This window comes from Nematostella vectensis, chromosome 13, assembly GCF_932526225.1.
Source record: "Nematostella vectensis chromosome 13, jaNemVect1.1, whole genome shotgun sequence".
Classification (NCBI taxonomy): Eukaryota; Metazoa; Cnidaria; class Anthozoa; order Actiniaria; family Edwardsiidae; genus Nematostella; species Nematostella vectensis.
Window position 1 is genome coordinate 4979167 of NC_064046.1, and position 24395 is coordinate 5003561.

General features: G+C 47.2%; 2 protein-coding genes and 1 long non-coding RNA gene across 6 annotated transcripts in view; 1 reads left to right on the plus strand and 2 right to left on the minus strand.

The window, feature by feature from the left end:
* Positions 1–226: 226 nt before the first annotated feature.
* LOC5518040 (cytoplasmic dynein 1 light intermediate chain 1) lies at positions 227–8879 on the minus strand. The gene is made up of 11 exons (XM_048720871.1): positions 8750–8879; positions 8587–8660; positions 8394–8513; positions 8086–8316; positions 6384–6541; positions 6147–6240; positions 5704–5839; positions 5004–5115; positions 4476–4535; positions 3797–3853; positions 227–1850 (listed from the first exon to the last, which is right to left on the minus strand). Exons 1-11 carry the CDS (start codon positions 8809–8811, stop codon positions 1542–1544), a joined length of 1413 nt encoding a protein of 470 aa, XP_048576828.1. The 5' UTR covers positions 8812–8879; the 3' UTR covers positions 227–1541.
* LOC125559047 lies at positions 2568–4011 on the plus strand. The gene is made up of 2 exons (XR_007306299.1): positions 2568–2937; positions 3029–4011. It is a non-coding gene; the product is annotated as an uncharacterized LOC125559047 (long non-coding RNA).
* A 3093-nt stretch (positions 8880–11972) lies between the features above and the next one.
* LOC5518091 (carbonic anhydrase) overlaps positions 11973–24395 on the minus strand; it is a 30186-nt gene continuing 17763 nt past the window's right edge. For all 4 annotated transcript variants that reach the window (XM_001637968.3, XM_032362601.2, XM_048721098.1 and 1 more), the window contains 3 exons: positions 24276–24336; positions 13069–13229; positions 11973–12562 (listed from right to left, as the gene is read on the minus strand). In XM_001637968.3, the coding sequence (XP_001638018.2) occupies positions 12344–12562; positions 13069–13229; positions 24276–24336 (441 nt within the window). In that variant the 3' untranslated portion in view covers positions 11973–12343. The remainder of the gene's footprint in view (positions 12563–13068; positions 13230–24275; positions 24337–24395) is intronic.

Genomic DNA, 24395 nt, shown 5'->3' on the forward strand with positions numbered 1-24395 from the left:
CATTTCTACTTTCTAAACGTAACACAGAAAAGAATGGTCAAAATTATTTGTTTTTTGAGTTTTTCAGTCATCACGAATAAGGGTACCGGGGAAGCATTTTCTCTCGGGCGTAGTATGTTAGAGCCTGCAGTTTCTTAGCAGTATATAATTGAAAGCGCAAAGGAAAATCCTATCATTTCTATAAGGGGACTCCCCTTGTGAGTGGGAAGTCCATCAAACCACACCATTTACTGTTCCCCTTTATTTAGTATTCAGAAGCAGACTTCTATCGTTTAGTATGTCCTTCCGTGAATAAATACTCTGCGGTACCTAGGATAATGCTAGGTGCCAAAATACCCCCACACTCTACCCCTTTGGCTTCACCTGTGGGGGTTGGGATGGAAGTTTTTTCGAAATCACACATTGCTTGATTAGACAGAAGTCAAAGGCCCGGTTATGTGTAAAGGGTGAACTGAGGAGATAATAAAAATAATTCTACTTTTAGATTTATCTTTTTAATGATTCTGTGCTGTCAATCAAACTGTTTTAACCAATCAAGTTTTTGCCCTGTATAGATGAATGGGTTTCTCACGCGACAGTCGGGCATTGATTTGTTAATTAATTTGACTGATCGCACAGTGTTGCAAGATTAGATGTAGTCTGGGAATTCAAGTTAAACACTGGAAGTTGTTATGATGTTCACATCTTCCCATAATGAACACGGTATCAATTATTTCCATATTCCAAGTTTTTTTTCTGTTTTAGTGGGCCCAAGTTTTACACATTTCGAGGAATTGTCAGTCTACAATACTGTACCAGTCTTTCCTCATGTTAAAAAACAGATCGCGAGATAAAGTGAAAGCGTGACTCCCTAAATATATCATTAATCAGAATGGATTAACTTGTAACACATGCTAAAACAGGTCTAAGCTGTACATCTAGTGATCTATCAAGCTGCATTTATCTTGGAATACAGACAACTTATTTAGCGTTATTTTGGGTATCTTTTGGTCTATCTCTTGGTTTACCCAATACAACCGAGTTAGTAAGTGTTTCTTCTATGTTTTTAGCAAATATGTTGTAAATCTGCTAAACATGCTATCAAAGCTGTGTCCTAAGCGGCCAATCACAACTTTGGAATTGTGTCTCAAACTGCCAATCACAGTTTGGAGCTGTGTCCTAAATAGCCAATTGCAACTTTGGAGTTGCATCCTTAACATCCAATTGATAGTCGCCAGGGCAGATCTGTGATCAACATGGCCAGTTAGCACCGCTAGCATCTACAAATGACTGAGACAACCGATCATCATTGCATTATAGCAACGTTGTTCTATTTTTAATCTATTTACCATGAATCCGAGCCTACACAAGTCTTCACTGGCTGTCTCGAAATGCTACCCTCTTTCTCTCTCTCTGCGATCTCAAATAAATTTAAATCCTACATATTTTTTTACAATACCTTTTTGGCAGCATATATACCTAAGTGTCAACACTAAAGCAAGAGACTTAGGCACAAGCCCAGGGTGCATATAAGGCTATAATTCAGTCCAGCATGACTACCTCTAGGAGGAGCCAGGCGACTCATCACTCGGCTGACTCACAAGCTTTTTACTTCTGTTCATTCGGTCAAGTTCAGCGACAGCATCACTGCGTGCCACTGGGCTCCCCCTCGTTGGGGTACCTGGCTGGCCAGTCTTCTTGTTAAGAAGACTGTTAAAAAAGTTGGCTAGAACTCCTTCGCTAGTGGCGCCAGCGGGCGGGGTCTTGTCAACTTTGGGTCGTCCAGGGGTGGGTGACGCCCCTCCAGACTGCCGTCTGTCTCCGCCTATCCTGGCCCCTGCTGAGCCTGGTGATCTTGGTTTAGAAAGATCCTAAAAACGAAAAAATTGGTCAGAATTTTAAGACTTACCAACTCCTATTTCAATTAAGGTTAACAATAAGAAAATGGCCCAAGAAGATTCATAAACAATGCAGTATTCATGGGTCTCACTGGAAACTTAATAACTGCACTGTTATACTACTGCATACAAAATGTGTTCTTTTAAACCACTCAAGCATTCCTTATTTAAACCTGATCCAACCTATAGTCAAACCTAATTTAAAGTGCAGCTCCAGGGAAAGGGAAGACCGTTTCGGGCAAAATGTACATTATCTGGGGCTTACTTTTCCGAAAAAAAAATTTCGACTTCCTCCAATCCCGAATATTTTGCATCTTTTCAAACGCACTCGATTTGGCTTGGTTTGGCCGCCATCCTGAAACACCAACCAACTCAGTCCCCTCTCGGTCAGAGTTCGAAAGGGCGCGAAAGGATTGCCATATATGGAGGATTTCAGTTGTTGTCACACTTCTACAATGAAGTGCCCTACTTTGCAGGGAATCATCGACTTTATTGCTTTTTCACCGCTTCAAACAGCTTGAAATGAAAGTATTATTATAAAAACGTATTCTAAAGGATTGGGACTATATTTCTTATTAAGCAAAAGTTGCAGTCGGGGCATTTTAATAGATATTTTAGCCGTTGATTTGTAACGCGTGACACAACACGACGCCATCGTCGAAGTTCATAGCAGCTTGACCTTCACAAAAATGAATCCAGCTCGCAAATGATTGGGTCCATTAGGGTTTTGACTAGAGAATATTTAACCTGAATGTCATACAATACTCAAATAGTCGAGAAAATGCTAATGGACCCACGTTTCGGCAGACTAGAGATCGTTGAAAAACGGTCATAACGGCTATGTTGTTGTACCCGCGCAAAGCACGGCCCATGTTTACGTTGTGTTGTTGGTTCCAGAATGTACTATGGAAGGAGAAAAAAAAATAATAATAAACGAACGCATAAAGAAACCGGAGCTACTCCACACAAGCCAGCCGCCAAAAAGCCTGTGAGGAACAGTTTAGGAGTTGCGAGAAGCAGACGGTCTATCGATCTAAGCGGCAGCCAGCCATCAGCAGTTGTAAGTTGCGTGTTGTCTATTATCTTATTCAGCTCTACGTTTATTGTTGCTGCATCTCCAATGTTTATTTTCTTGTTTTTCTTGTGTTTAGGAGTATCCACAGAGGCGTTGTAATTCGCCAACCACTCTTCGTCGGCGATTCCCTGCTAGCAGAGGCCTGTTTTTTCTGTATTTCGCTGGGCTGGAGTTCGCAGCGAAATACAGAGAAAATGGGCCTCTGCTGGCAGGAACGTCGGCGATCGGCTCGTCTTGATACGGGAGAAACTCGTTTGCCGCTTCGTTTATAGATGTTGCCGTTCCTTGTAAAGATTCTATACATTCCGGTTCGTTCTCTACGTCGGTCAACTCATTTCCGATAATTCTGAAGACTTCGTAGAGCCATTGTAACGTTTTCACTCGCGGTTCCTAGACGCCTTTGAGATTGCTGACTGCAAGACTGCGACGCTAAAAGCGCATAAATAATGCAACAGGATTTTCGCGCCATGGGCCCGCAATGCATTTTGCCGGTCAGCGACGGACGTGTTTTACGGTCGCGTGTATATCGCATGTGTTTGAAAAGCTGCAAAATATTCGGGATTGGAGGAATTCGAATTTTTTTTTCGGGAAAGTAAGCCTCAGATAATATACATTTTGCCCAAAACGGTCTTCCCTTTCCCTGGAGATGCACTTTAAATACATGTGAAATACATCTATAAAAAGCCAGGAGCAGATCCAGCAGTACCAATAAGAGATGTCCTAAGCAAAGATTTTAAGAAAAGAGGGAGCGGAGGTCATTGCTCTTTTGAGCCTGATTGGTCCACCTCTAGAAACTCCCATAGAAGTAGCAAACATCAGACAGGGTATATAGATGTATACTGACTGGTTGTTGTCTTGCTATTCCACCAGCTGCTGTAGGCGGGTTCTTCTGCAAGAGTTGCTAAAGGGAGATAACAGAAGCATGTTTAGTATCAAGGGTACAACATTGGAACCATGCAATGATCAAATGCTAATTAAAGGGGAACAGTAAGCCATAACTTTATTATTAATTTCACTCAATATTGGAAGAAAATTATGTGAAGAAATATTGAAACAACCATCAAGACAAAATGTTTTATACTTCATTGACCAATTCTTGACTTTACAGCAATAGCTTTACCAAAACAGCCAATGGCCTTACATTTCTTTTTACACTTTTTTTTACTAGGACGGGAAAATGATGGCTGGCAGGCAATCATGCCGCCATTTTATGCAGACATACAATATCACACAAAGCATTCATTTCAATTGGCTTTTAAGTAAAATATCCCTTAGAAGAAAGAATCAGACCTCAACTGTTAAGAGTTATTCTAAAATTTTCTTACAAACGGACGGACAATTGTATTTTCAAATGTAAACAATGAAATAACTTGGTGATTGTCAATTGTCTATTGTCCTACACACAGTAGAGAAACTAAGTGAAATCACATAAAAATCAATTTGTTTTTTTTCGTTATAATCTCCCCAGAACCAGCTAATTAGACCATTTCTAATTTTAACTACTGATTTGTATAACTACACACCTGTTGCTTGGCCAAAAATGCTTGCTCTTCCTCAGCAGTTATCTCTTTTTCTTGTAGAGGCTAGAAACAGGTATGATATCATTAGAAAGACCAAGTAGAATACATGATATGAATCACCATTACCAATACCATTACCACTTTCAACATTACCATCCCCAAAATCAAGATCTACAATCAATATCACACTTAATACAATCATAAAAACTGGGTGAATATTTACCTTTCTAAGAGCTCGTTTGATAATATGATAATCAAAGCTGGGTGAATATCTACCTTCCTAAGAGCTGGTTTAATAATAAAATCATCAAAGCTAGGTGAATATCTACCTTTTTAAGAGCTGGTTTTATAATAAAATCATCAAAGCTGGGTTGATATCTACCCTTCAAAGAGCTGGTTTAATAATACAATCATCAAAGCTAGGTGAATATTTGCCTTTCTAAGAGCTGGTTTAATAATACAATAGTCAAATATTTACCTTTCTAAGAGCTGGTTAAATAATACAATTATCAAAGCTGGGTGAAGATTTACCTTTCTAAGAGCTGGTTTAATAATATGATCATCAAAGCTGTCATCTGGATGAATGTTCTTTAGGTGCTCATTTAGAATTCCAATCTTCTTCATACTGTCCCAACCAGACGGGCTATCGCAACAACATAATACAACCATTAATTGCAACTAAGTGAATATATAATTAATCATACTTAAAGTAGTAAACAGCCTGTTTCAGCCACCATTTTGTCATTCTAGCAAAGTACCAAGTGTGAAAAAGCATTAATTTCCATTGGCTGATTTGCAAAGCAATATTTTCAATTGAATTTGTTGAATAAACTATAAACGTTTGTTTTTAGATGGTTATTTCAAGATTTTAATAAATTATGTGCCTTCCAATTTTAAATGACAACAATAACAAAGGTGTGGCTGAGAAGGGCACTTTAAGTTGCCATCTAATGAGCCGCTAACTTCTAGCAGCACTACACAAACTTCCAAACAATTTTCTTTTTACTAAGATCTTGTTTGGGGATAGAGGGTAACCAGGGTCGATTCTAGTGGTTTAAATAAGGGGGCAAAAGCAAGGATTTACAAAAGAAAGGATGGACGCACTCTTCTTTCATGGGGGTTTCCGTACATTTTTTCATACTTAAGAGTAAAATCTCTTAAGATTTGGGGGAAGGGGGGGGGATGCTAGTGCCTAGACCTGACCATGGTGCCCACTGGTAACAATACTCACATAAACACTGAATCTTTATCTACGACCAATGCTGGGCTCTTGAAAGGCAAACCATAAATTTTATGCAGGACGTATTTCAGAAACAGGTTACAATTCTTGTTTTCTTTAACAGAGGTGTAAAATAAAGCTGCACCATCTTTATAAAGTTAAGGGAAGATACAACAAAGGTTGCAGAAACTAAACAATGTACTACTATTGTACAAGGCAAATTCATAATCAATGAGTTGGTTCCACCATAAATTTCACACAAAAGACAATATCAAGTGAATTCCAACCTGCATTTCTAAAAATTAATTATAGAATTGAATGGATCAATTATTCTAGAATCCTATAGTTAAATTATGTCTGATTGATTGTGCATTTTGAGGGGTGAAGTGTTTCTGCTGGGTAGGGAAACCTGTGTTTTCATTGACCGCTGAATTTAAAAAAAACTGAAAGGATACGCTTGAGACAGTATCTACGGATGTGTTGCTGAATAAAATCAAAGTGTTCATCATGAAAGTCCCGGTCTTTCTCAAGAGACAACATACAATCAGTCTGCAAAAGAAAAATATGAACATCAACACTGTAAACAGTAAGCTTCTTGCCTGGACATGTTGACGTCAAGGTTGACGGGGGCTGCAATTTGATTCAAGCAACAGTTTTAACTTTGAAATCATTGATATAAACTTAACTCCTACCTTTGTGACCAGCACTATCATAGGAATTCCTAGATTATCCACAAGGACATTTTCTTCTAGAGGTAACACAACTTTATCTTCATCTTTTGTACCAGATCTTCTTCTATTCTCGTCACTGGCCTCTTCTGTATCCGTGTAATCCTGGAACTGCTGTACAACTATATAAAAAATAATAATAATAAAAATTATTACATATTTTATTTGAACTTCATCCCTTTACCAGTTCCCTGCAGCATCTTCTAATTTAATCGGCCATTGTTTGAAAGCAAGGCAGCAAGACATTTTTTTCTAATTCTTTTTTAGTGTGTTGTTAACAACAGTTGGTCAAAAGTGGACCAAGGGCTTAGACGCCTTTCTGATGGTGCAGGTAATTTAGAAATGGAATATTGGTGTAGGAAATAGGAATTTATAGGTTTCGGAGTCGCTGGCAAAATGTTATCATATTGACTTTCTACTGCTAGGCTTCCACATGTGACAATTCAAATAAAGTCAATAAATCAAGAACCTCTGTAGGAGATTTAGAGGAAAAACTAAAATTAATATTTCATCTGGAGAATAAGATTTTATCACAAATTTGATTAAAATAAAATACCAAAATATTGATGTTACTCCATACAGTAAATAGCATTACAACAATCCACAGGGTAGCATAATATCCAATCTCATGGTTTCATTAAGCAGAAATGCCAATTTGCTCGATCATTAGCCATATCACTATCCCTCCAAAAATCTGTTAGTTGGTCTCAAGGGGTTTAGCCACCAATAAAAAACCTTTATAGCAATATTGGCTTTGTGGTTTTGAGTGATGCTTGGTTAGATAAGGTCGCCACTAAAGCTGCAAATGATATTCAGGACTCAGACAAACAATAAAGTTTTAATATTATTCCAACTCGAATCCCAAACTCTCCAAAGGCAATACAATACAAAAATATTGCAGAGGGATACTTTCTGGTACATTAGTTTTTTTAATAACTAAAGCTAAAAATATCAAGAAAATATGTTCTTTTTTGCAGCACATATATCATCTACATAGCAACCCAATAGGCTATTAAAAATGTCAAAATTGATTTTTAAATGAAAAATGCAATTTATGCAAGTTGAAATTTGTACAGGTTATGAATTTTCGATTGGAATAAATCTAGAACATCGAGCAAAGGAAAAGATACAGGATACCTTAAAAAATTTAAGCATAGATAAGTTAAATATAATCTAATGAATGCATCTCTAAAATGTATAACAGCTATATACGAGGTACATGAGTTCACAAGTAAATCGTTACTTGTTATTATGTATCTTAAATAATTGACATTAAGAAAAACATGTTCACTAAAATCTATCACCACCTTTCAGCAATAACAAATGATGTAGACTCCTATTTATAACAAAATATCACAATAAATAATCTAACATTATTATAAAAACAGGCATTTAATACGACACCCCTATGACCCCAGGCGGACGAAACTGGCACATTGTACACAAGTCCATAGGCCCATAACACGAGCCATATCGACAATGCGGCGTTAAATAGGTCTATATAGCTAAACACACCCATTTTAAGGGAAGACATTTTATGCCGCAGAATAAAACAGCTATATACACAAACACTTCTTAAAATATTCGCGGAAGAAATCGAGTCAATGTACAATTTGACTTTCAAGATGATATACCGTCTAGGAATTCGAAGCGGAATATTACTCACTTTTTTCCTCCATTTCGTTAAGTTCTTTTGGTGATAGTTTTAAGGAATGAATGTGTTCTCGTAAGATTTCCGTCCAGGAGTGTAGAGATTCCATGATCGCCCAGGGACGAGAACAATCCACCACCATCACAACCAAAACGTCCCTTGCATGCTTTGGAGTCAACGCGTATTTTAGCAGACTTTTATTTCTAGGATCCCCATCCAGTATCCATACATTTAATCTCGTGTAATCTGCACATAATAAAAGAACAAATCAGTAAAAGAGGAAGCGCGATCAGCGAATAATATAAGACAAGAAACTCCCTTACCGTCAATTTCTTCATCGTGAACTTCGAGGTAGGTGTATTCTAACCCATGTCCTTTACTGATATCGTCTTCTTTTCCACGTAATTTTGAGATAAGAGTAGTCTTTCCTGACTCATCATTGCCTGTAAATAACCAAAGAACAATGTATGAATCAAATAACAGAGAAAATCAGTGGAAATCCCAGTCTATTCCTACCTATAAGAATGATAGATTTATGCGACGGCAACTTTCGGCTTGCAGAGCTCTGAACATCACTCAAAATGGAAGACCTGCAAAGTTTAAAGAAAAAAATCAAGGGTACTGTGTTAAAGCCTAGTAATCGTTACACAAACTGGATGACTGTGAGGGTTTTGAGTACCAGAGATCAGCTCCTTCTTGCGAATTCGTTTCTCCATTTTCTTTCTTGTCAATCTCCGCCATTTTGGTGAGTTGGGCCGCATTCCCGGATGTTGATAAATGAATTCATCACTAGATCCAGGCTATCGCGGCCAAATGAATTCGCGCTTTTATTTGAACGCAAAAAAAATAATAATAATAATAATAATAATAATAATAATAATAATAATAATAATAATAATAATAATAATAATAATAATAATAATAATAATAATAATAATAATAATCTTTATTGCCTTAGATAAATCAACATGTATAAGTTTACAAAATGTAGGAGAAACCGATTATAAGTAAATGCGCTACATCAATTATATGTCACTATATTTAAAGACAAGCCTATTGACAAAAGTATTTTTGAATCGCTCTGAGTGAACCCTAGGATAAATCACATTTCTTTTTCTGAGGTTGTATTTTTGGTCTTTTTTCTTAGGCAGGATTTTGCTCAGAGGATATTCAGGTTGATCTAAGCGAGTACGATAAATCTTCTTATCTGCCTCCTCTAGAAGTTTACGGATGTTTACAATGTTTGAAATGTATTTCCTTTTAAAGCATCTCTCTAGGAAGTTCTGTATGTTTGTGAGATCCGAGTCTGAGGCACCAAAAACGGACAAGCCATAAGTGAAATTAGGAAGGACAATAGACTTAAAGAGGTGATCGAGTTCTTCTTGACAAATTCCTTCCTTTCTTAAAGATCTTAAAATGTAAAGACACTTATTTGCCTTTGTTAACTTGGAACGCACATGTTCACTGTATTTGCCGTTAGACTGAAAGGTAATCCCTAGAATCGGTAATACCGTACATTGCGGAATGTTGTTCACTAACTCGATATTCTGATTACACCCTTTCTTGCGGAAAACTAGCTCTTTGCATTTAGATGAATTACATACCATGCCATTGTCCTTTGTCCAAGTTAAAAACAAATCTACTAAGTCCGTGCGACATTCGCCATTGGCCCAGACAGGAATAACAATATTTGAGTCGTCAGCATATTTAAACAGAGCGGGCTGATTACATAAATTGATTTCTAAATCATTGATAAATATGTTAAAAAGATACGGGCCACTAACGCTGCCCTGCGTTGTACCTCGATTTACACATTTCCAATGACACTCAAACCCATTGTATACCACGCGCTGTTGGCGGCTAGCCAAAAAACTCAGATACCAATTAACAATAAAGGGACTTAATGGTAATTGTTTAAGCTTACATGATAAATTTACGTGTTTTACGCTATCGAACGCTTTGGAAAAGTCCATCGCAAACAATCTGACGGCTTTGCATTCCGGACTATCTAGATAGCCGTAGACCGAGTGCTGCATGCATAGTAGCGCGTCTGTGCAACTCCCGCCAGTTCTATATGCAAACTGAGTGGAACTCAGAAGTTCTTCTACGGTTTCTCGCACGTGAATGTTATAAACAGCTTTTTCGAAAGCGATATCGACCGTTCAAACCTCTTTTATACCCCAGTTATGTGTGAGATCAGATGCAAAAATCTGTATTCTATCGTTGTCACGGCGTTTTTGCGGATAAGGCTATTTTTAAGTGTGCGCGCATGGGTGGGCTACGTTGACGTTGGCCGCGCGCGAGAGCGACGTGAGCGAGGCTGCACGCGCGTTGGTCTCATTGCACTTACGGAAGAATGTATCCTTGAGTTTCGATTTGTTTCTAACACAGGGTCAAGCTAAGAGTTTGTGATTTTGAGGATTTGTAAGAAATTCGCATAAAAATAGCTAAATCCAGCTATTAGAAGTGATCATTTTAATTACATAACGGACAAGTTAAGGCAGAGAAAGTCGATTTCTACGATACTTCTCTCGGGGGTTATTAAAATATTTACAAATTATCAGCCTTAAATAAAAATCAGACTATCTAACAGAAATAAAGAGTTTAATTAATTATTTTCCCAAAGATTGCAGACTGCCGGCAATGTAGCCACTGTAAACACATAAAAATTGTTTTTATCCCGTGTAAGAACTGTATTGTACAAGAGTTGCGTCACAAAGCTTCTTTTGTTTTGGTAAATGCTCAGAGGCTCGATGGATTTGCCGCCATTTTCTTTTGCCCCCGTATGAGAAACAGGGATCCCACGATTTCAGAGAATTTTCAAAGTTGGCGGGAAAGGTCACGTGAGACAAGGCGAGAGAGATTGCTCATCAGGCCTCGAGTTATTGGGGGGGGGGGGGGGGGGGGGAGGGACGATACAGAAACATTTACAACAATTTTTTTTGGGGGGGGGCACAGCCACGCCATCATCCCCCTTCAATTTTCGAGAATATTGGGGGGGGACTTCACCCCCAGCATATCAGTCAATCTTGTTTTAAAAACTGTCGTTTTTCTAGCTCGCACGGTCATCTAGCTCGCAAGGCATTACATACCATGGGAGTCCGCTTTAATCATTTTTTTGTTTCACTTTTTTGTCGTTCTAGAACTTTATAAGTCGAGAATTTCCACGCAAACTTTCAGGAATTTGTGTTTACTACGGTTTTGCTGGCAGCCATCTTGATAATGGAGCCTAGTCTCTATCGTTTTAGAATATCAAAGGTCTCCCGCGCGCTCGCTCCAGGCTCTTTTAGACCATTTAGAAAGAAAAACGTTAGCCATTTTATAATATGTGCGCCACGCCCTGATACGGCCCTGCTCATATCTTCTGTACATGGAAGGTCACGTGACCTAAATGAGGAGTTGAGCGTTTCTATATAAAGAAGTTCACGGGACCTGAATGAGGAGTTGAGCGTTTCTATATAAAGAAGGTCACGGGACCTGGATGAGGATTTGATCGTATCCGTATAAAGAAAGTTACGTGACCTGAATGAGGAGTTGAGCGTATCCATATAAAAAAGGTCACGTGACCTGGATGAGGATTTGATCGTATCCGTATAAAGAAAGTTACGTGACCTGAATGAGGAGTTGATCGTATCCATATAAAAAAAGGTCACGTGACCTGGATGAGGATTTGAGAGTATCCATATAAGGAAGATTACGAGACCTGGATGAGGATTTGGGCGTATCCATATAAAAAAAAAAGTTCACGTGGCCTAGATGAGGATTTAAACGTATCCATATAAGGAAAATTACGTGACCTGGATGAGGATTTGAGCGTATCCATATAAGGAAGATTACGTGACCTAGATGATGTATCCCTATATGGGAAACGGTAAAAGAAACACAATTTAAATGACTCATTCTCGAACTCAAAACTGTTTATTTGAGTGATGCATCTACAAACACAATCACAACCACACTTTTAAACCTTTGACAAGTAATCGGACGCATTTTGTATGTGCTTTGGCGCACTGGCTACCATCAATACAAAGTGAAATAGTTCGAATAGGTGTCTACCAAAAAAGAAATCGTCACAAATGATGACTTGGTGGACTTTTAAAACTTTCGGACTTGGCCTCACGGCCTATTCAATCATAGTCCATCCGGGCTCAAGGTCTAATTGTTAAAATACTATAGTTCAAAAAGTGTACAAATAAAATTCTAGCTATCAAAAAAAGACTGTTGCTGCTCATGATAATATTCTTTACTCAATAGGATACGAAAAGCAGTAAAGTCACCAAAGTATGAACGGCAAGATCGCCATGAAAAAGGTCATAATGCTAGCCAAAAGTAACTCCGCGCTGTTGGGGTTGGCTGTTGTAGTGCTCGCTGTGGTGGGACCCATGAAGTTGGACTTGACGGTACGACCGTTCAGCGGTTGCAGGATATGGCGGTAGTTGTCAGTTATCTTGTGAACTCCATCCTTCTCCATGATCGAGCGAAGCTTCATGAGCTGTGATAACACAATGGGAAAGACATCAATCAATCTTGTTTTGAAAACTGTCGTTTTTCTAGTTCGCTTGGTCAACTCCTTGTAAGGACATTACATATAATAATTGAGAAATCTGCTAAATAATTTTATATTTTTTCTATCACCCTAGAACTGTGCACGTTGAGAATTGACACGTAAACTTGCAGGAATCTGTGTTGATACGATTTTGAAGGCCACCATTTTGAAAAATAGGCCCTGACCCTAACGGTTAAGATGATCACAGGACTCCCGCGCGCTCGCCTCAGGGTCTTTTAGATCATTTAGAAAAAAACAGAAATGTGTCAATTAGAATTGACGTAGCGGTGAGGATCTTACTTGTCAAGCCTTGCAACAAGATTATTTAATATCTTTCATAATAAATAACAATTCATGCAAATGTGACAAATAACTTAATTCTACCTTCCCCCTCCCCTACCCTCAATGTCTCGATGTAATTCCACAAGTTTGCGCATGTGTATCGCCGTTACCTGGTCATGGGAAATGGTCGTCTTGGTTTTCATCACTGTCCACGTGACAGACTCGTAGCAAGGGGGGGTCGTCAGCGAGCCTTTATACCGGAAGAAATCAGTGTTGCTAGGCAATAGCGAGCCAAGCGAGAACTCTTGGGCTAGGTCAGATACGTTGCCGACTGTTGGACAATCATACGAGATTTGTCAAGCCTTTACAATGAAAAATAATAAAACTATATTTATGTAAAATATTTAATGCTATCGACCAGTTACCCCTCCCCAGGCTAGAATACCCTGCTCCTCCCCCCTGGGTACATGTTAGACTCTGCCTCCAACCCGGTCATGGGTCAGACCACTTCCCCCCCCCCCCCCTCCGGTACGAGTCAAATCACCCGGTCACCGCTCCCCCCACCCCCGGTACGAATCAAATCACACCGTCCCTGCTCCACCCTGGGTACCGGTAAGACACTCTACTCCTCTCCACCCTGGGTACCGGTAAGATACTCTGCTCCCCTCCACCCTGGGTACCAGTAAGACACTCTGCTCCCCTCCACCCTGGGTACCGGTAAGACACTCTGCTCCTCTCCACCCTGGGTACCTGTAAGACACCCTGCTCCCCTCCACCCTGGGTACCGGTAAGATACTCTGCTCTCCTCCACCCTGGGTACCAGTAAGACACTCTGCTCCTCTCCACCCTGGGTACCGGTAAGATACTCTGCTCCGATCCACCCTGGGTACTGGTAAGACACTCTGCTCCTCTCCACCCAATACTGTCCAACACTGTCTCGCATTGGCCATTTGTCATTTGGAATGGCGCTAGTGGCAAATGGCCAAATGGTAATATAATGCAGTAGGATGTGGCTTTCAGGGGGAGAGATGGTCCTATAAATCAATAACATTACAGTTTTTCTAGCACTGCAAGTATCTGATAGCACGGAGATCAATACATAAAAGTCATTTAGCACTGCAAGTATCTGATAGCACGGAGATCAATACATAAACGTCATTTAGCACTGCAAGTATCTGATAGCAGGGAGATCAATACATAACAGTCATTTAGCACTGCAAGTATCTGATAGCACGGAGATCAATACATAAAAGTCATTTAGCACTGCAAGTATCTGATAGCACGGAGATCAATACATAAAAGTCATTTAGCACTGCAAGTATCTGATAGCAGGGAGATCAATACATAACAGTCATTTAGCACTGCAAGTATCTGATAGCACGGAGATCAATACATAACAGTCATTTAGCACTGCAAGTATCTGATAGCACGGAGATCAATACATAACAGTCATTTAGCACTGCAAGTATCTGGGCTAAGGGACAAAGCTATGGCAACAGTTATGAAAAGTAAGAGGGAGGGGTGGTCCAACATACATATAGCAGATAGTCAACACTGCAAGCACCATGGCCAAGGGATAGGGCTATGTGGCAAATGGCGGATATGGTGAAAAGCAAGGAGAAGGGGTGGTCCACTATACATAGCAGACACATAGCACTGCAAGTACCATGGCCAAGGCATAGGGCTATGTGGCAAATGGTGGATATGGTGAAACGTAAGGGGGAGGGGTGGTCTACCATACCTATAGCAGACAGTCAACACTGCAAGTACCATGGTCAAGGCATAGGGCTATTTGGCAAATGGTGGATATGGTGGAAATGGTGGATATGGTGAAATGTAAGGGGGAGGGGTGGTCTACCATACCTATAGCAGACAGTCAGCACTGCAAGTACCATGGCCAAGGGATAGGGCTATGTGGCAAATGGTGGATATGGTGAAAAGTAATGGGGAGAAATCCGCAACTTATTCTAGATAGGGTTACGCGATTTCACAGCATACATAACGGCGAGTGTTGAATTCACGGACAGGCAAAATGCGTTTTGAGGCTACAGTTTTATATTACCATTTGGCCATTTGCCACTAGTGCTTGACAAATGGCCATTTTGAAATGGTCAATGGCCAATGTGAGACAGTGTTGGACAACCCTCACCCTGGGTACCGGTAAGATACTCTGCTCCGATCCACCCTTGGTAACAGTAAGACACTCTGCTCCTCTCCACCCTGGGTACCGGTAAGACACTCTGCTCCCCTCCACCCTGGGTACCGGTAAGATACTCTGCTCTGATCCACCCTGGGTACCGGTAAGACACTCTGCTCCCCTCCACCCTGGGTACCGGTAAGACACTCTGCTCCTCTCAACCCTGGATACCGGTAAGATACTCTGCTCCCCTCCACCCTGGGTACCGGTAAGACACCCTGCTCCCCTCCACCCTGGGTACCGGTAAGACACTCTGCTCCGATCCACCCTGGGCACCGGTAAAATACTCTGCCACTCTCCACCCTGGGTACCGGTAAGATACTCTGCTCCTCTCCACCCTGGCTACTGGTAGGATACTCTGCTCCTCTCCACCCTGGGTACCGGTAAGATACTCTGCTCCCCTCCACCCTGGGAACCGGTAAGATACTCTTCTCTGATCCACCTTGGGTACAAGTAAGACACTATGCTCCTCTCCACCCTGGGTACTAGTAAGATACTCTGCTCCGATCCACCCTGGGCACCGGTAAGATACTCTGCCACTCTCCATCCTGGGTACCGGTAAGACACTCTGCTCCTCTCCACCCTGGGTACCGGTAAGACCACCTGCTCCCCTCCACCCTGGGCACCGGTAAGACACTCTGCTCCTCTCCAACCTGGGTACCGGTAAGATACTCTGCTCCTCTCCACCCTGGGTACCGGTAAGACACTCTGCTCCTCTCCACCCTGGGTACCGGTAAGATACTCTGCTCCGATCCACCCTGGGTACCAGTAAGATACTCTGCTCCTCTCCACCCTGGGTACCGGTAAGATACTCTGCTCCGATCCACCCTGGGTACCAGTAAGATACTCTGCTCCGATCCACCCTGGGTACCGGTAAGATACTCTGCTCCGATCCACCCTGGGTACCGGGAAGACACTCTGCTCCTCTCCACCCTGGGCACCTGTAAGACACTCTTCTCCAGTCCACCCTGGGTACCGGTAAGATACCCTGCTCCTCTCCACCCTGGGTACCGGTAAGACACCCTGCTCCCCTCCACCCTGGGTACCTGTAAGACACCCTGCTCCTCTCCACCCTGGGTACCGGTAAGACACCCTGCTCCTCTCCACCCTGGGTACCTGTAAGACACCCTGCTCCTCTCCACCCTGGGTACCGGTAAGACACCCTGCTCCCCTCCACCCTGGGTACCTGTAAGACACCCTGCTCCTCTCCACCCTGGGTACCGGTAAGACACTCTGCTCCCCTCCACCCTGGGTACCGGTAAGATACTCTTCTCTGATCCACCCTGGTTACCGGTAAGACACCCTGCTCCCCTCCACCCTGGGTACCGGTAAGACACTCTGCTCCCCTCCACCCTGGGTACCGGTAAGACACTCCACTCTTCTCCTCTCCACCCTGGGTACCGGTAAGACACCCTGCTCCCCTCCACCCTGGGTACCGGTAAGACACCCTGCTCCCCTCCACCCTGGGTACCGGTAAGACACTCTGCTCCTCTCCACCCTGGGTACCGGTAAGACACTCTGCTCCTCTCCACCCTGGGTACCGGTAAGACACTCTGCTCCCCTCCACCCTGGGCACCGGTAAGACACTCTGCTCCTCTCCAACCTGGGTACCGGTAAGATACTCTGCTCCTCTCCACCCTGGGTACCGGTAAGACACTCTGCTCCTCTCCACCCTGGGTACCGGTAAGATACTCTGCTCCGATCCACCCTGGGTACCAGTAAGATACTCTGCTCCTCTCCACCCTGGGTACCGGTAAGATACTCTGCTCCGATCCACCCTGGGCACCGGTAAAATACTCTGCCACTCTCCACCCTGGGTACCGGTAAGATACTCTGCTCCTCTCCACCCTGGCTACTGGTAGGATACTCTGCTCCTCTCCACCCTGGGTACCGGTAAGATACTCTGCTCCCCTCCACCCTGGGAACCGGTAAGATACTCTTCTCTGATCCACCTTGGGTACCGGTAAGACACTATGCTCCTCTCCACCCTGGGTACTAGTAAGATACTCTGCTCCGATCCACCCTGGGCACCGGTAAGATACTCTGCCACTCTCCATCCTGGGTACCGGTAAGACACTCTGCTCCTCTCCACCCTGGGTACCGGTAAGACCACCTGCTCCCCTCCACCCTGGGCACCGGTAAGACACTCTGCTCCTCTCCAACCTGGGTACCGGTAAGATACTCTGCTCCTCTCCACCCTGGGTACCGGTAAGACACTCTGCTCCTCTCCACCCTGGGTACCGGTAAGATACTCTGCTCCGATCCACCCTGGGTACCAGTAAGATACTCTGCTCCTCCCCACCCTGGGTACCGGTAAGATACTCTGCTCCGATCCACCCTGGGTACCAGTAAGATACTCTGCTCCGATCCACCCTGGGTACCGGTAAGATACTCTGCTCCGATCCACCCTGGGAACCGGGAAGACACTCTGCTCCTCTCCACCCTGGGCACCTGTAAGACACTCTTCTCCAGTCCACCCTGGGTACCGGTAAGATACCCTGCTCCTCTCCACCCTGGGTACCGGTAAGACACCCTGCTCCCCTCCACCCTGGGTACCTGTAAGACACCCTGCTCCTCTCCACCCTGGGTACCGGTAAGACACCCTGCTCCTCTCCACCCTGGGTACCTGTAAGACACCCTGCTCCTCTCCACCCTGGGTACCGGTAAGACACCCTGCTCCCCTCCACCCTGGGTACCTGTAAGACACCCTGCTCCTCTCCACCCTGGGTACCGGTAAGACACTCTGCTCCCCTCCACCCTGGGTACCGGTAAGATACTCTTCTCTGATCCACCCTGGTTACCGGTAAGACACCCTGCTCCCCTCCACCCTGGGTACCGGTAAGACACTCTGCTCCCCTCCACCCTGGGTACCGGTAAGACACTCTGCTCCCCTCCACCCTGGGTACCGGTAAGACACTCCACTCTTCTCCTCTCCACCCTGGGTACCGGTAAGACACCCTGCTCCCCTCCACCCTGGGTACCGGTAAGACACCCTGCTCCCCTCCACCCTGGGTACCGGTAAGACACTCTGCTCCTCTCCACCCTGGGTACCGGTAAGACACTCTGCTCCTCTCCACCCTGGGTACCGGTAAGACACTCTGCTCCCCTCCACCCTGGGCACCGGTAAGACACTCTGCTCCTCTCCAACCTGGGTACCGGTAAGATACTCTGCTCCTCTCCACCCTGGGTACCGGTAAGACACTCTGCTCCTCTCCACCCTGGGTACCGGTAAGATACTCTGCTCCGATCCACCCTGGGTACCAGTAAGATACTCTGCTCCTCTCCACCCTGGGTACCGGTAAGATACTCTGCTCCGATCCACCCTGGGTACCAGTAAGATACTCTGCTCCGATCCACCCTGGGTACCGGTAAGATACTCTGCTCCGATCCACCCTGGGTACCGGGAAGACACTCTGCTCCTCTCCACCCTGGGCACCTGTAAGACACTCTTCTCCAGTCCACCCTGGGTACCGGTAAGATACCCTGCTCCTCTCCACCCTGGGTACCGGTAAGACACCCTGCTCCTCTCCACCCTGGGTACCTGTAAGACACCCTGCTCCTCTCCACCCTGGGTACCTGTAAGACACCCTGCTCCTCTCCACCCTGGGTACCGGTAAGACACTCTGTTCCCCTCCACCCTGGGTACCGGTAAGATACTCTTCTCTGATCCACCCTGGTTACCGGTAAGACACCCTGCTCCCCTCCACCCTGGGTACCGGTAAGACACTCTGCTCCCCTCCACCCTGGGTACCGGTAAGACACTCCACTCTTCTCCTCTCCACCCTGGGTACCGGTAAGACACCCTGCTCCCCTCCACCCTGGGTACCGGTAAGACACCCTGCTCCCCTCCACCCTGGGTACCGGTAAGACACTCTGCTCCTCTCCACCCTGGGTACCGGTAAGACACTCTGCTCCCCTCCACCCTGGGTACCGGTAAGACACTCTGCTCCTCTCCACCCTGGATACCGGTAAGATACTCTGCTCCCCTCCACCCTGGGTACCGGTAAGACACCCTGCTCCCCTCCACCCTGGGTACCGGTAAGACACTCTGCTCCGATCCACCCTGGGCACCGGTAAAATACTCTGCCACTCTCCACCCTGGGTACCGGTAAGATACTCTGCTCCTCTCCACCCTGGCTACTGGTAGGATACTCTGCTCCTCTCCACCCTGGGTACCGGTAAGATACTCTGCTCCCCTCCACCCTGGGTACCGGTAAGATACTCTTCTCCGATCCACCCTGGGTACCGGTAAGACACTCTGCTCCTCCCCACCCTGGGTACCGGTAAGACACTCTGCTCCCCTCCACCCTGGGTACCGGTAAGATACTCTTCTCTGATCCACCCTGGTTACCGGTAAGACACCCTGCTCCCCTCCACCCTGGGTACCGGTAAGACACTCTGCTCCCCTCCACCCTGGGTACCGGTAAGACACTCCACTCTTCTCCTCTCCACCCTGGGTACCGGTAAGACACCCTGCTCCCCTCCACCCTGGGTACCGGTAAGACACCCTGCTCCCCTCCACCCTGGGTACCGGTAAGACACTCTGCTCCTCTCCACCCTGGGTACCGGTAAGACACTCTGCTCCCCTCCACCCTGGGTACCGGTAAGACACTCTGCTCCTCTCCACCCTGGATACCGGTAAGATACTCTGCTCCCCTCCACCCTGGGTACCGGTAAGACACCCTGCTCCCCTCCACCCTGGGTACCGGTAAGACACTCTGCTCCGATCCACCCTGGGCACCGGTAAAATACTCTGCCACTCTCCACCCTGGGTACCGGTAAGATACTCTGCTCCTCTCCACCCTGGCTACTGGTAGGATACTCTGCTCCTCTCCACCCTGGGTACCGGTAAGATACTCTGCTCCCCTCCACCCTGGGTACCGGTAAGATACTCTTCTCCGATCCACCCTGGGTACCGGTAAGACACTCTGCTCCTCCCCACCCTGGGTACCGGTAAGACACCCTGCTCCCCTCCACCCTGGGTACCGGTAAGACACTCTGCTCCCCTCCACCCTGGGTACCGGTAAGACACCCTGCTCCTCTCCACCCTGGGTACCGGTAAGACACTCTTCTCCTCTCCACCCTGGGTACCGGTAAGACACCCTGCTCCCCTCCACCCTGGGCACCGGTAAAATACTCTGCCACTCTCCACCCTGGGTACCGGTAAGATACTCTGCTCCTCTCCACCCTGGCTACTGGTAGGATACTCTGCTCCTCTCCACCCTGGGTACCGGTAAGATACTCTGCTCCCCTCCACCCTGGGTACCGGTAAGATACTCTTCTCCGATCCACCCTGGGTACCGGTAAGACACTCTGCTCCTCCCCACCCTGGGTACGGGTAAGATACTCTGCTCCGATCCACCCTGGGTACCGGGAAGACACTCTGCTCCTCTCCACCCTGGGCACCTGTAAGACACTCTTCTCCAGTCCACCCTGGGTACCGGTAAGATACCCTGCTCCTCTCCACCCTGGGTACCGGTAAGACACCCTGCTCCTTTCCACCCTGGGTACCTGTAAGACACACTGCTCCTCTCCATCCTGGGTACCGGTAAGACACTCTGCTCCCCTCCACCCTGGGTACCTGTAAGACACCCTGCTCCTCCACCCTGGGTACCGGTAAGACACTCTGCTCCCCTCCACCCTGGGTACCAGTAAGACACCCTGCTCCTCTCCACCCTGGGTACCAGTAAGACACTCTGCTCCCCTCCACCCTGGGTACCGGTAAGACACCCTGCTCCTCTCCACCCTGGGTACCGGTAAGACACTCTTCTCCTCTCCACCCTGGGTACCGGTAAGACACCCTGCTCCCCTCCACCCTGGGTACCGGTAAGACACTCTGCTCCCCTCCACCCTGGGTACCGGTAAGACACCCTGCTCCTCTCCACCCTGGGTACCGGTAAGACACTCTTCTCCTCTCCACCCTGGGTACCGGTAAGACACCCTGCTCCCCTCCACCCTGGGTACCGGTAAGACACTCTGCTCCTCTCCACCCTGGGTACCGGTAAGACACTCTGCTCCTCTCCACCCTGGGTACCGGTAAGACCACCTGCTCCCCTCTACCCTGGGTACCAGTAAGACACTCTGCTCCTCTTCACCCTGGGTACCGGTAAGACACTCTGCTCCTCTCCACCCTGGGTACCGGTAAGACCACCTGCTCCCCTCCACCCTGGGTACCAGTAAGACACTCTGCTCCTCTCCACCCTGGGTACCGGTAAGACACTCTGCTCCTCTCCACCCTGGGTACCGGTAAGACACTCTGCTACCCTCCACCCTGGGTACCGGTAAGACACCCTGCTCCCCTCCACCCTGGGTACCGGTAAGACACTCTGCTCCTCTCCACCCTGGGTACCGGTAAGACCACCTGCTCCTCTCCACCCTGGGTACCGGTAAGACCACCTGCTCCCCTCCACCCTGGGTACCAGTAAGACACTCTGCTCCTCTCCACCCTGGGTACCGGTAAGACACTCTTCTCCTCTCCACCCTGGGTACCGGTAAGACACCCTGCTCCCCTCCACCCTGGGTACCGGTAAGACACTCTGCTCCTCTCCACCCTGGGTACCGGTAAGACACTCTGCTCCTCTCCACCCTGGGTACCGGTAAGACCACCTGCTCCCCTCTACCCTGGGTACCAGTAAGACACTCTGCTCCTCTTCACCCTGGGTACCGGTAAGACACTCTGCTCCTCTCCACCCTGGGTACCGGTAAGACCACCTGCTCCCCTCCACCCTGGGTACCAGTAAGACACTCTGCTCCTCTCCACCCTGGGTACCGGTAAGACACTCTGCTCCTCTCCACCCTGGGTACCGGTAAGACACTCTGCTACCCTCCACCCTGGGTACCGGTAAGACACCCTGCTCCCCTCCACCCTGGGTACCGGTAAGACACTCTGCTCCTCTCCACCCTGGGTACCGGTAAGACCACCTGCTCCTCTCCACCCTGGGTACCGGTAAGACCACCTGCTCCCCTCCACCCTGGGTACCAGTAAGACACTCTGCTCCTCTCCACCCTGGGTACCGGTAAGACACTCTGCTACCCTCCACCCTGGGTACCTGTAAGACACCCTGCTCCCCTTCACCCTGGGTACCGGTAAGACACTCTTCTCCTCTCCACCCTGGGTACCGGTAAGACACCCTGCTCCCCTCCACCCTGGGTACCGGTAAGACACCCTGCTCCCCTCCACCCTGGGTACCGGTAAGACACTCTGCTCCTCTCCACCCTGGGTACCGGTAAGACACTCTGCTCCTCTCCACCCTGGGTACCGGTAAGACCACCTGCTCCCCTCCACCCTGGGTACCAGTAAGACACTCTGCTCCTCTTCACCCTGGGTACCGGTAAGACACTCTTCTCCTCTCCACCCTGGGTACCGGTAAGACACCCTGCTCCCCTCCACCCTGGGTACCGGTAAGACACCCTGCTCCCCTCCACCCTGGGTACCGGTAAGACACTCTGCTCCTCTCCACCCTGGGTACCGGTAAGACACTCTGCTCCTCTCCACCCTGGGTACCGGTAAGACCACCTGCTCCCCTCCACCCTGGGTACCAGTAAGACACTCTGCTCCTCTTCACCCTGGGTACCGGTAAGACACTCTTCTCCTCTCCACCCTGGGTACCGGTAAGACACTCTGCTCCTCTCCACCCTGGGTACCGGTAAGACCACCTGCTCCCCTCCACCCTGGGTACCAGTAAGACACTCTGCTCCCCTCCACCCTGGGTACCGGTAAGACACTCTGCTCCTCTCCACCCTGGGTACCGGTAAGACACTCTGCTCCCCTCCACCCTGGGTACCTGTAAGACACCCTGCTCCCCTCCACCCTGGGTACCGGTAAGACACTCTTCTCCTCTCCACCCTGGGTACCGGTAAGACACCCTGCTCCCCTCCACCCTGGGTACCGGTAAGACACCCTGCTCCCCTCCACCCTGGGTACCGGTAAGACACTCTGCTCCTCTCCACCCTGGGTACCGGTAAGACACTCTGCTCCTCTCCACCCTGGGTACCGGTAAGACCACCTGCTCCCCTCCACCCTGGGTACCAGTAAGACACTCTGCTCCTCTTCACCCTGGGTACCGGTAAGACACTCTGCTCCTCTCCACCCTGGCTACTGGTAGGATACTCTGCTCCCCTCCACCCTGGGTACCAGTAAGACACTCTGCTCCTCTCCACCCTGGGTACTGGTAAGATACTCTGCTCCGATCCACCCTGGGTACCGGTAAGACACTCTGCTCCCTTCCACCCTGGGTACCAGTAAGACACTCTGCTCCCCTCCACCCTGGGTACCGGTAATACACTCTGCTCGCCTCCACCCTGGGTACCGGTAAGGCACTCTGCTCCTCTCTACCCTGGGTACCGGTAAGACACTGCTCCTCTCTACCCTGGGTACCGGTAAGACACTCTGCTCCTCTCCACCCTGCCTACTGGTAGGATACTCTGCTCCCCTCCACCCTGCGTACCGGTAAGACACTCTGCTCCTCTCCACCCTGGGTACCAGTAAGATACTCTGCTCCGATCCACCCTGGGTACCGGTAAGATACTCTGCTCCGATCCACCCTGGGTACCGGGAAAACACTCTGCTCCTCTCCACCCTGGGCACCTGTAAGACACTCTTCTCCAGTCCACCCTGGGTACCGGTAAGACACCCTGCTCCTCTCCACCCTGGGTACCGGTAAGACACCCTGCTCCTCTCCACCCTGGGAACCGGTAAGACACTCTGCTCCCCTCCACCCTGGGTACCGGTAAGATACTCTTCTCTGATCCGACCTGGGTACCAGTAAGACACCCTGCTCCCCTCCACCCCGGGTACCTGTAAGACACCCTGCTCCCCTCCACCCTGGGCACCGGTAAGACACTCTGCTCCTCTCCACCCTGGGTACCAATAAGACACTCTGCTCCCCTCCACCCTGGGTACCGGTAATACACTCTGCTCGCCTCCACCCTGGGTACCGGTAAGACACTCTGCTCCTCTCTACCCTGGGTACCGGTAAGACACTGCTCCTCTCTACCCTGGGTACCGGTAAGACACTCTGCTCCTCTCCACCCTGGGTACCGGTAAGATACTCTGCTCCCCTCCACCCTGGGTAGGAATTAGAGTACTCTACTCCCCTCCACTCTGGATACGGGTTAGACTACCTGCCCCATTTCATCCTGGGTACGAGTCAGAAAAAAAGGCTATAAGCGGGTACCTACCCTTAGTCACATTCTCGACATATTTCAAAACTTTCGCAAGTCCGGCGTTCTCAGCTCCAACCTAAAACATGCAAACGATAAACCTGCCAGTCAGAAGCGATAGCATTCCTGCAATTACAG